Genomic DNA, 12,972 nt, shown 5'->3' on the forward strand with positions numbered 1-12,972 from the left:
TTCAACTGTAACAACAGTAGTATATATGGTCGTACAATTCAACTGTAACAACAGTAGTATATATGGTCGTACAGTTTAACTGTAACAACAGTAGTGTATATGGTCATACAGTTCAACTGTAACAACAGTAGTATATATGGTCGTACAGTTTAACTGTAACAACAGTAGTATATATGGTCGTACAATTTAACTGTAACAACAGTAGTATATATGGTCATACAGTTCAACTGTAACAACAGTAGTATATATGGTCGTACAGTTTAACTGTAACAACAGTAGTATATATGGCCGTACAGTTTAACCGTAACAACAGTAGTATATATGGTCGTACAGTTCAACTGTAACAACAGTAGTATATATGGTCGTACAGTTTAACTGTAACAACAGTAGTATATATGGTCGTACAATTTAACTGTAACAACAGTAGTATATATGGTCGTACAGTTTAACTGTAACAACAGTAGTATATATGGTCGTACAGTTTAACTGTAACAACAGTAGTATATATGGTCGTACAGTTTAACTGTAACAACAGTAGTATATATGGTCGTACAATTCAACTGTAACAACAGTAGGATATATGGTCGTACAATTCAACTGTAACAACAGTAGTATATATGGTCGTACAGTTCAACTGTAACAACAGTAGTATATATGGTCGTACAGTTTAACTGTAACAACAGTAGTATATATGGTCGTACAGTTCAACTGTAACAACAGTAGTATATATGGTCGTACAATTTAACTGTAACAACAGTAGTATATATGGTCGTACAGTTTAACCGTAACAACAGTAGTATATATGGTCGTACAGTTTAACTGTAACAACAGTAGTATATATGGTCGTACAATTCAACTGTAACAACAGTAGTATATATGGTCGTACAATTCAACTGTAACAACAGTAGTATATATGGTCGTACAGTTCAACTGTAACAACAGTAGTATATATGGTCGTACAGTTTAACTGTAACAACAGTAGTATATATGGTCGTACAGTTCAACTGTAACAACAGTAGTATATATGGTCGTACAGTTCAACTGTAACAACAGTAGTATATATGGTCGTACAATTTAACTGTAACAACAGTAGTATATATGGTCGTACAGTTCAACTGTAACAACAGTAGTATATATGGTCGTACAGTTCAACTGTAACAACAGTAGTATATATGGTCGTACAATTTAACTGTAACAACAGTAGTATATATGGTCGTACAGTTTAACTGTAACAACAGTAGTATATATGGTCGTACAGTTCAACTGTAACAACAGTAGTATATATGGTCGTACAGTTTAACTGTAACAACAGTAGTATATATGGTCGTACAGTTCAACTGTAACAACAGTAGTATATATGGTCGTACAGTTCAACTGTAACAACAGTAGTATATATGGTCGTACAATTTAACTGTAACAACAGTAGTATATATGGTCGTACAGTTCAACTGTAACAACAGTAGTATATATGGTCGTACAGTTCAACTGTAACAACAGTAGTATATATGGTCGTACAATTTAACTGTAACAACAGTAGTATATATGGTCGTACAGTTTAACTGTAACAACAGTAGTATATATGGTCGTACAGTTTAACTGTAACAACAGTAGTATATATGGTCGTACAGTTTAACTGTAACAACAGTAGTATATATGGTCGTACAGTTCAACTGTAACAACAGTAGTATATATGGTCGTACAGTTCAACTGTAACAACAGTAGTATATATGGTCGTACAATTTAACTGTAACAACAGTAGTATATATGGTCGTACAGTTTAACTGTAACAACAGTAGTATATATGGTCGTACAGTTCAACTGTAACAACAGTAGTATATATGGTCGTACAGTTCAACTGTAACAACAGTAGTATATATGGTCGTACAATTTAACTGTAACAACAGTAGTATATATGGTCGTACAGTTTAACTGTAACAACAGTAGTATATATGGTCGTACAGTTCAACTGTAACAACAGTAGTATATATGGTCGTACAGTTTAACTGAAATTAATTGCCGCACCTAACGAGGAGTTGCCTTATTTAAAACTATCACACGGACTTTTGGGCTGGTTTAAATATGCACTTTAACACTGACACCATGTTCTATAATATATACAATTACTATCACAACTTCGATGCTCTTACAGATAAGTTGCCAAAATAGTAGTGTCTGTAAAATGTGCAGCGTATTCAAATGTATGAATCTTTTAAATACCTAATATTCAGGCCAAAGCTTATCTAGTTTTGTAATTTGTTATAAAACAAAAAACCAATACAGAACCAATACAGAACAAAAAAATCAAAAAACAATAAAACAAGACAGTCTCTTCCTAACCTGAAACACCTTACTAATCAAGCACAAGGCTATTTCAATGTTTCCTATCAGCGTGGAAGTACATCTAATTCATTCGTCTCATTCATTTGTGCGTTTATTCATTAAATATCCAAATTTATCATCAAATTTACTTCCTTGCTGTTGGTTATGTCTTGTCTCAATGCTATTTCATTTGCAAGAGAAGCATTTATGTGGTAGATCGATATATTTTTCTAGTGGTCTAAGTTCCCTGTAATATTGCTGTTATTGGTTTTTCTCTGCGTATCATATAACATTATTCGTGATAACTAACTAACAATCATGATACATGTACATTACATACCACCATCTTCCTACAAATCATGACCTCAAATAGATCAAACGTCAACCCGTTAAGAAACTGCTTAGATTGCCGGCGCCATTAAATCGGTGTCGAGTAGTTGTGTTCTTTCTGCGTAGAAAGGCTTGTGCTTAGTTCCATGCATATAGTCTAGCTTCATTAGCTAGCCAGAAAACTCCACTGAAGACATTCGAGTTGGGGCAGGCTGAGAGTTTGGACAGGCTGAGAGTTTGGACAGGCTGAGAGTTTGGACAGGCTGAGCGTTTGGACAAGCTGAGAGTTTGGACAGGCTGAGAGTTTGGACAGGCTGAGAAGCTGCGCTATAATCAGGTGTCTCCTAGTCCTTTCCAAGATTTGACTTACTGCCTGATAAGCCAAATTGCGTAATGATGTAATCTAAGAGGAGATAACTTTATCTCCGTGTGCGTGTAATCTATCAGACTCCTTTGTTCACCTGCCATGCCTTTGTTTGGCCCGTATCTAGCGAGCTGTAACGTAATGGCGGTCATCTGTATCCATGTTTGCCAGGCTGGCCCACACATACCTAGCCTCGAGCAATTGCTTGATAAACTCTTCAAATATTCATGCTTGAGTCAGCTATCAATTCTGTGGGAACTCAAGAGATCATATAGACTCACAATGACTATCAGTCGCACAGTTTCACATCATCGAAAACATTTGGAGCAGAAAGCATGTCTTTAGAGACAGTATTACCAGTCCAGCGAAGGCTTGCCGGCGTGGCTTTTTTAGTCGCAACTCGTCTGCAATTTGTTGGGTTAAAGCAGCCAATCTCACTACTAATTGTTTGATGGCTGACCGCTGCTCACCTTCGTTGCCAGGCTCCTGAGCTATGCAAGATCAGTGCTACTTAGTGAATTTAATCCTTGTGCGAAGACAGGGTTTAGGGCCTCTGACTGCACACTCAGCGCAAAGGAAAGACAGGGTTTAGGGCCTCTGACTGCACACTCAGCGGAAAGGAAAGACAGGGTTTAGGGCCTCTGACTGCACACTCAGCGCAAAGGAAAGACAGGGTTTAGGGCCTCTGACTGCACACTCAGCGCAAAGGAAAGACAGGGTTTAGGGCCTCTGACTGCACACTCAGGGCAAAGGAAATCCTCTTGTGTCTTTACTTGGATGTATTGCATTACAAAAAGTGCAAAGTATTTATAATATTGTTCTTGTTTTATAGATAGTAGTTATAACATTACTATTATTTTATTCCTAATTTTGGCATGCCAGTAGTTTGCTATTGTATTATCTAAAATAAAACCAAAGATCATCACAGGAAATCATATAAAAATATCGATTTGTCATTGATTTGTCTTTTGAAAATGTTAAGTTCTAATGCTGTCATTGAATGGAGCGTCATAGTTTTCCATGGAGTATGTTGATTTTCTGTTAGGGAAATCTTCTCATTGGGAACACAAAGTTTTTAGGTAATACCACTATAATAATGTTATCAGTATAGCCTAAACAGTTATCTCTTTATCCATTCAGCTCTGCCATTTAGAAGAAAGGCATCATTCAGTTCACATACAGGGATGAGGTTATCTGCCTTGGCAGCTTTTTCCTGCATTGCATGTGCTCCTTTGGCTCTCATGGCACTTTCATTGTTTGAGGAGCTAAGTGCTTGTTCCTGCCGTTTTTAATAATTTTTATGAAAGAACATTGTGAATATTCATGAACGTCTATTGCTGCAGTGGAATTGTTTTGTGGTGAAGTGTTTAACTTATGCAGTTGTTTCGTACCAACACATCTATTTGCAGTAGCTTGGCACAGCTTGCTTATTTGATGTGTGTTAGCTGCGCCTTTTGACTTGTAAGCGAAAGCACTAAAAAGAAGACAACTCCTAATGTTTTGTAGTATCATGTTATCTGTTCAAAAAGGTTCATTTTACAACCCTATGCTTTTAGTTTAAATGGTTGAAATAAGTTTTTATGTATTTTTGCAGTAAAATTGTGTGGTTGTCCGTTAGCTTGTCATAATTTATTTTACTCAAAGTTTCGGTATTTCTAGAATAAATGTATTACTATAATAGTAGCAAATAACTATGTGTTACTCATGTTTACTTTCAAGGTTGCCGGTATGTTAGAGTTCACATTCTGTTTCGCACAAAAATAAATCTAATCCACTCAGACAAGATTGTTATTCAACGCAAACTTCAAAATACTGATTTGTTACTTCTGTTTGATTTCACTTACAACAGGTTGTTCTCTGCTAAGTACTAGTTCAGTTAGCAGTCAACGAGAGAATAATAATGCAGTTTCATCATTGGCTAATCAAGCTTACTTAGATAAAGAGTAAAGGTAATTTATAGACAAAAAATTGTCATCAAAAAAGTTTATTTTGTTACTTTCTACCTACTGAGTTAAGGTAAGTTAAGCAGGGCTAAAGGCTGCCAAAACTTCGATGTATTTAGGTTCTAGTTATTTGGTAGTTGTCGTCCTGGTCTTAGAAGGCTAGTAGATATCTGTACACAGTTTAGAAAACTAATACTATTCACGCTTTCTTTCTAATATTTTAGTATTATTTAGCATTTAACTTATCACGTTTGCAGCTTTTAGGTGATGATTATATCAGCATTAGGCGGTATGTGTGGTGTGAGTGTGTGGTGTGAGCGTGTGGTGTGAGCGTGTGGTGTGAGCGTGTGGTGTGAGCGTGTGGTGTGAGCGTGTGGTGTGAGCGTGTGGTGTGAGCGTGTGGTGTGAGCATGTGTGAGCGTGTGGTGTGAGCGTGTGGTGTGAGCGTGTGGTGTGAGCGTGTGGTGTGAGCATGCGTTCATCTGCATTGCTATCTGACTGAATAGTTAAAAAAGTTGAATGCAATATTTTAGTACACATACTCCTAATTTCATGGGATTAGTGAAAGATAACACGATAAGTTGACATTTGCATCCATATTACCTTACATTGTCTTGGTATCTGCTCTACACATGTATGCTAAAAGGCTGTTTCATATTTGGCATACAATTGGGATTGTATGCACCGATTGTTTCTCAGCAGAAGGCCCACCACAATGCATCGCCTCTATTGGCTAATATTCTTACTGTCAAATTGATGTGAATGTACTCAATTCACTGATTGTAGATGTCAAATCCATAAGGTGCTCGACTTTGATCATTATCTCAAAGAAGAGATCATTGTGTTGCTTCAACAAAGAGATGAAGACCAACAGGCATATCTGACAGTTCGGTTAAACCTTGCAAATATACCTTCAGACTACTGGGTCTGCGACAGGTTTGTACGTACTCGTTAGTGACATGCGCTGGCAGTCCTTTATCTTCAGATCTGCGCTAATTTTAAAGCTGCAGAATATTTGTGCTTGAAAGCTGCTAGAGGCTTTGTGACTTATTTTATTGGCTGCTAACCTGCTGCCATGTATAGCAAAGTATGAGGATAGCTTCCACTCAGTGGTGTTAGCAGTAGATCACATGACACTCCTCAACTACCAGTCACCAGACATGGTACTAAAATAAGTGAACTACGAGTATGCCAACAGTTGGTTTATTTGCTGTCCAACTACTATGCTTAGCCTTAATGTTAGAGGTTGACTTGCAACAAAATTCATATTACAGTTATTTGGTATCAAAAGATTCAGCATGTCTAACTCTGCTGTGTTGTAGCAACAAAATATGTGGAGATGTGATTACAAGCTCTTAAAAGCTCAAAAATGAACGGTTAATCACAGCCATCACAAAAGCGCCGTAGGTTGGAATCACTTTCAGAAACGGCTCAAATGGGACGTAGTTGAACACGATGGCTTCAGTTTACACTTTCATGCAACCTTATTCGTCGAAATATTCTCACAAATATACTTCACGCAATCAATAAAACCATGTCTATTGTCCTTACGCGTCTATTTCATCATCATTGTAATGTCACTTTGAGCATTGATATCTCAAAACCAAAACATTCATTTAATTTTTTAACCTTAGCTCGAAGGACTACATATCATCTTCTGGTAAACATGACGAGCCTGTTGGTCACCTGTGATAGGCAGAAGATGCTGCAGAAATTGTTCGTGCTATTTGGCAGGAAGTATCTGTCACGCGATCAGATTACAATTAGATGATTAGATTAAGCCGAAAAAAACCTGTAAAGTAGCGAGCATCTATATTTGATACGGGCTTTCCGGTAGAACCCAAAGTGTTTGTCATAAACTAGTGCTACGATAAATTTTATATTTAGTCGTTTTATATTGAGTTATTGGCCTTCGATTTCAAGTGACATCACGTGTCAAAACAATAACCACAATGTTTGAGTACGGTCATCGAAATAATAAAGATTCCAAACTATGACGTTTTCGTGATGGCTGCGATTAACTGTTCGTTTTTGAGCTTTTAAGAGCTTGTCATCACATTTCCACATATTTGGCACCTACAACACAGCAGAGTAAGGCATGGTGAACTTTTTGGTACCAAATAACTGTAATGTGAATTTTGTTGCGAGTCAACCTTTAAGATTTTATAAAAATCATGCTTGGATAATTTCAAGTTGCCTTCTCTTGATTAATGGTAATCCTATCTTCCTTGTAATTTTACTGGCAATACTTGTCATATCTTCTGTTAAGAAATTTGTGTAACCTATTTGCTTCATGTTTCATCATTTCAGGGTTTTTGGCAGTTTGGGAGTAGTCAGTTCAATTTCATGCTGTTTATTTTCAGTACATTAGCTATGATATCATAACAATAGCATTGATGTAGCTTATGGATTGCAGTGCACCTACAGTGGTTGATGCTGCTCCATGGATCTGTCCTTCATACATAAAGATACTGCAAAATGCTACCAATGCTTTATGCACAAGCAGCAGTGGTAAAAGAGATATTGGGAGTGTGGTAAGTAATATCTTGCTAATATAATTTTTTTCTGTTATTCGTGGAATCCTAAAAAGCACAACCTCACAAAGTTATTATGAAAAACTTGTATCGTTTTCATTTGACAAGTTGGTTGTCACACGAGTGGATGTCTGTAGGAATTTCGTGTTAGAAACTTATTTATGTGCATGAAAGGAACGCGCTAAGGTCACGGACGTTAACAGCTCTATTAGCGTATTATCCAACAAGTGAGCATAATGTTATGTCGAGAGTTTAATAGTTAGTATTGTCCATAAATATTCAGAGCTAGTACGGGTGAAGGCAGTTACATAGATCAGTCCATTATATTTACAATATCACAAACGGTATTCACAACGCCGAGAGCTCCAAATATAAATACACATTGAAAAATATTTACCTAATCAAACTTGTAATTTTATCTGGTGATTATGCGTGCAAAGTTTTTCATGCTGCAGGCACAGCAGTTTAGGTTGGAAGGAGAGCTAATACTAGGGTTGCGCGATAGCTCGATAGTCAACTGCGATAGTCGGTAGTTGTCTTCTTGATATGAATATGTTGCCTATTTTTAGCCTATCAAAACAACCGAAACTTATATATCGTTATCGAATAATAAAAAAGAATATAACCCAATAGTTTTGCAGATAGTTTTTGTTTCTTTTACAGATTTTTTTCTGCAGCTTTTCCTTTTCCATCGCTTCTCACAATCCTCGATCTGGTCATCGGGCTGGTGAAGTTATCTTCTCGATAATACAATAGTTTTACCAGCTGCCAAGTCACACGATAACTATCGGTGAACTCTGCTCATTGATAATTCGCTAGCTATCGTTATCGGTGGAACAACTCCAACGATAGTCGATCACACTTTTCCAGATTACAAATGCCGTCCCTAGCTAATACACAGGTGTCTATCAGTTTTAGGGCTCAGGGTCCCCACTTTTCACTTTAGGGGGAAAACAACTGTAACCAGTCGTTGACAACTTTAGTATGTGAGAGTATGATGCCGAGATGCAGGGCATGTTCTGCTGGGCACTGGAAATCTGCTGGACAATGGAAAATCATTTGTTAATGGGATTAGTTCGATTTACTTTGTCTTCTAGTTCAAATTCTAGCGATCTTATTATTGCGCATCATAAACATGCGAAATATAATCAAGTTGTTACAAAAATTGTAAAATAAAATTTTACAAAACGGAGAAAGACTCATAACAATTACAAAATCTATACAAGCTTCAGATACTTTAGACTTGTAATAAACAGTCTCCGTGCGTCTGCAGTCTCTTTTCTGTCGTGCGCCATCAATACGACAGTCGCTTCTCCCATGCTATCCTGTATAAATAACGCCTCTCCGATATCCTGTATCATCCCTTGGACCTTTTGTGGGCCACCCATTTTACAGGAGTTGTGTTTTACTTCATGCACACAGTAATGGAATAGGGCTTTTTGCATAAAGTTATAATGTCTAGATACAAGGCATGAGTTGTTTACGAGTTGGCACCTATGCTTCCATTTAATTAACACAAATTGTTCAGCCATCTGTCATTTCTTGGAAAGTGAAAATTTGTTTTCATTTAATTTGGAAAACCTTCGGTGCTCCTCTGCTCACTTTCTATCGCTTGGCAATCTTCTTAACATCTCAGAAATAGTTATATTTATCATTAGCCTGTAAAAGTACTGAATAACGAATCCGCCATACGCAGTTATCAAAAAGCGAGAAGTTATCCACTCATGTGTAGGTTGAGCATTTATACGATTGACCATCAGTGCGATTTTTTATATTTTACATGAAATGGTGTTAATGGAGTAGATAAGACAATATTTGCAGCCCAGAGTCTTGCAATAGACCTACATGTACGCATAAAATGTAAAGTTAAAAATCTATTGTCATGGTGATAGGTCATTGTTCCTAAGGTTAGTTTTTGTAAAATTACTTGCAACCAGGAGGAAAGCAAAACCAATAAACATGACTGACTGTCAATTACTGTGAAGTCTTTGCGCAATCTGTCATGGTTAACAAATATTTATATTACTTACATTAAAACATACATGGTGAAGGCTAGCCAGGTTTAGTGATATATCACGACTACAATTGGTCACATCATTATTGTAAGAGTGACTATAAGATTGCCTAACTACTTAATAGAAAGGCTACTTTATAATTCTAAGGAACTGTTACACTTCTACGCTTAGGGTTTATGTAGTTTATTTGCACTTTTCAGATGCTATCAAGTCGGCGTGTGAGGCTGTTTATGTACGATGTGGATGATGATTCTGATGATGAAAGCCTCACTGCTAGCGCGTCCATGCTTGAGGAATCGACTATCGGCAGTGACAAAGAAAATTCGCAAAGTTGACACTGACTGCGACTTGTAAACATTTGAAAATCATAGCTAATGTGATGGTATTTGCCGTTTATAAACAAAAGTTAAAACTGATATCTCAAAGTAGTCATATCAGCAAATGCATGTAATGTAAAAAATCTTTTTAAACTTTTTGCATTTTTATTTTTCAAACAGGTATTGCTGCTGTCCATGGTTTATGTCAAAAATAGCTTCAAAATGACTTATGAAGCAATTTATAATAATAGTAATAACTACCAAGTACATGTAAATATTGTCTGTGACACAAATTGACTGGAGTTATTGTACATATCACAAAATTTTTTTTGATACACCAGTTTGGGCCAGGCTCCCTTCTACATTTACCCGCATAATTGAGGCCAACTGGGACGGATGTGTATCAACACTTAATCTTCCATAGTAAACATAAAAATGAACTGGCATAATATAAAAATATAAATTGTTTACAGCGCTGAGTACCTAGAGTACTGACCATAACAGAACAACATAGGATATGACAACAAAAAGCATTTGTTAATGCTTTGACAGTTATAGCTAATGTACAGTGCTTTGCGCTAAGGTACTATTCATAAACTAACTTATACTACATGAATGAGAGTTTAAAACTCCTATGATTTGTCTTCTATCACAGTCCGTTGGACAGCTTGGCAGCGGCAGCAGCCTTCTGACTATTTTGCTTCTTTATGAGCAGCCTTCTCACTTCATCAAACTGATCAAAGGGCACCTTAAAAAGTACGAGGTGTGACAACTACTGAATGAAATGATAGGGTATCATTTACTCATGTCAATGAACGCTAATATAATGTGAAGTTTCCCAGCAAAACTGACTATAATTCAGCCATCATATTTCTGAGTCAAAGAGCATCAAAGTTCATGAAGTACAAATAAATAAGTTTCGTTTTGCAAATTCTTTAAAATCCTAACACCTTTTCATTTACAACATGAATTTAGAAAATCTTTACCATACACGGAAAAACCTGATATATTATTCAATGCCATTTCTCGACAAACTAGAAAATATTCTAAAGGTGGTATATGTATATATATATATCTACATTTGTATATATATACACCACCTTTAGAAACAATATAATACCTATAATAAACAATATATATATATTGTTTATTTTGAAAAGATGTCAATAGCCAGACAATAAAACTTATCGTCGATAAAAGCACTAACTAGACATCATTGAAATTAATGTTTAACGCCTTGAATGATTTTGTAGACACAAATCCTGCAGGCAGCGAGATTTTATCTGACGCAGAAGTGGCATTTTCAACACTCTAACATCACAGCTAGGTTAGAAGGTGTGCGAGCAAATGCAACAAATAATCGGCTGCAAGCATATTGAAACGATAGGCACACATGTGAAGCTTCATTGCTGAAATTCAAGTAAATATTCGCGTCGAAAAGATCTACATTCATCAAACCATCTGCTAATGCTGAGACCTCTTTCTAGTATAAACAAATAGAAAATGACCAGACGCATATTTCTTTACAAAGATGAGTTTATGAATGGACATTATTTTGTGCAGCAACCTTACATAAACAGTAAATATCCTATCCACAGTATAACCGTACCAGTACTTATTTTTCCATTTCACAACTTTATGGTAAAATGGCTTGAAAGAGATGCGGAAGATTTGCGCTATATTACTGGCAGGTGATATGAGAGAAACTTTACTGTTCAATGTTACTAATATGCAAATATTTAGAAAATAACAACATTCTTACAACACAACAATTTGGTTTCAGAAAGAAATCAAAGCGCTAGTCAGCATTAATTGAGCTTACAAATAAAGTTTTATCTGCAATGAACCATGGCAAAGCAGTACAAGGGATATTTCTTGATTTTAGCAATTGATTCGACACTATTGACCACCAGGTACTCACTCATTCACAAATTAAGGTCAATGCACTTTTCATCGTCTTCTACTCACAGGATTAAAAACTATTTAGAATATGGAAAACAAGTAACATTTATAAAAAAACTCCAAATCCAGCTTTTCAAGTGTAAATTGTGGGATTTCTCAGGGTTCTATCCTGTGTCAAACTTCATTCTTGATATATATTAATGATCTTGTGTTGTGTACTAATCATTTGAAACCTATTCTGTATGCTGACGATACAGATTTATTTTTTGAGTCTAGCAATTTTAATAATGACATAGAGTTAATAATGACATAGATAGAGTTAATAATGGCATAGATAGAGTTAATAATGACATAGAGTTAATAATGGCATAGATAGAGTTAATAATGACATAGATAGAGTTAATAATGACATAGATAGAGTTAATAATGGCATAGATAGAGTTAATAATGACATAGATAGAGTTAATAATGACATAGAGTTAATAATGACATAGATAGAGTTAATAATGACATAGAGTTAATAATGGCATAGATAGAGTTAATAATGACATAGATAGAGTTAATAATGACATAGATAGAGTTAATAATGGCATAGATAGAGTTAATAATGACATAGATAGAGTTAATAATGACATAGATAGAGTTAATAATGGCATAGAGTTAATAATGACATAGATAGAGTTAATAATGACATAGAGTTAATAATGGCATAGATAGAGTTAATAATGACATAGATAGAGTTAATAATGACATAGAGTTAATAATGACATAGATAGAGTTAATAATGACATAGATAAAGTTAATAATGACATAGAGTTAATAATGGCATAGATAGAGTAAATAATGACATAGATAGAGTTAATAATGACATAGATAGAGTTAATAATGACATAGATAGAGTTAATAATGACATAGAGTTAATAATGGCATAGATAGAGTAAATAATGACATAGATAGAGTTAATAATGACATAGATAGAGTTAATAATGACATAGAGTTAATAATGACATAGATAGAGTTAATAATGACATAGATAGAGTTAATAATGACATAGATAGAGTTAATAATGACATAGATAGAGTTAATAATGACATAGATAGAGTTAATAATGACATAGATAGAGTTAATAATGGCATAGATAGAGTTAATAATGACATAGAGTTAATAATGACATAGATAGAGTTAATAATGACATAGATAGAGTTAATAATGACATAGATAGAGTTAATAATGACATAGATAGAGTTA

General features: G+C 35.4%; 1 protein-coding gene across 1 annotated transcript in view; it reads left to right on the forward strand.

Moving 5' to 3' along the window:
- Positions 1 to 11,260, forward strand: part of LOC137409989 (uncharacterized) — a 25,521-nt gene extending 14,261 nt beyond the window's left edge. The window contains exons 3-5 of the mRNA XM_068095617.1: positions 5,743 to 5,892; positions 7,373 to 7,490; positions 9,706 to 11,260. Of these exons, the coding sequence (XP_067951718.1) occupies positions 5,743 to 5,892; positions 7,373 to 7,490; positions 9,706 to 9,840 (403 nt within the window). The 3' untranslated portion in view covers positions 9,841 to 11,260. The remainder of the gene's footprint in view (positions 1 to 5,742; positions 5,893 to 7,372; positions 7,491 to 9,705) is intronic.
- The last annotated feature ends 1,712 nt before the right edge of the window (positions 11,261 to 12,972 follow it).

The sequence above is a fragment of the Watersipora subatra genome, unplaced genomic scaffold, assembly GCF_963576615.1.
Source record: "Watersipora subatra unplaced genomic scaffold, tzWatSuba1.1 SCAFFOLD_231, whole genome shotgun sequence".
In the NCBI taxonomy this organism is placed as follows: Eukaryota; Metazoa; Bryozoa; class Gymnolaemata; order Cheilostomatida; family Watersiporidae; genus Watersipora; species Watersipora subatra.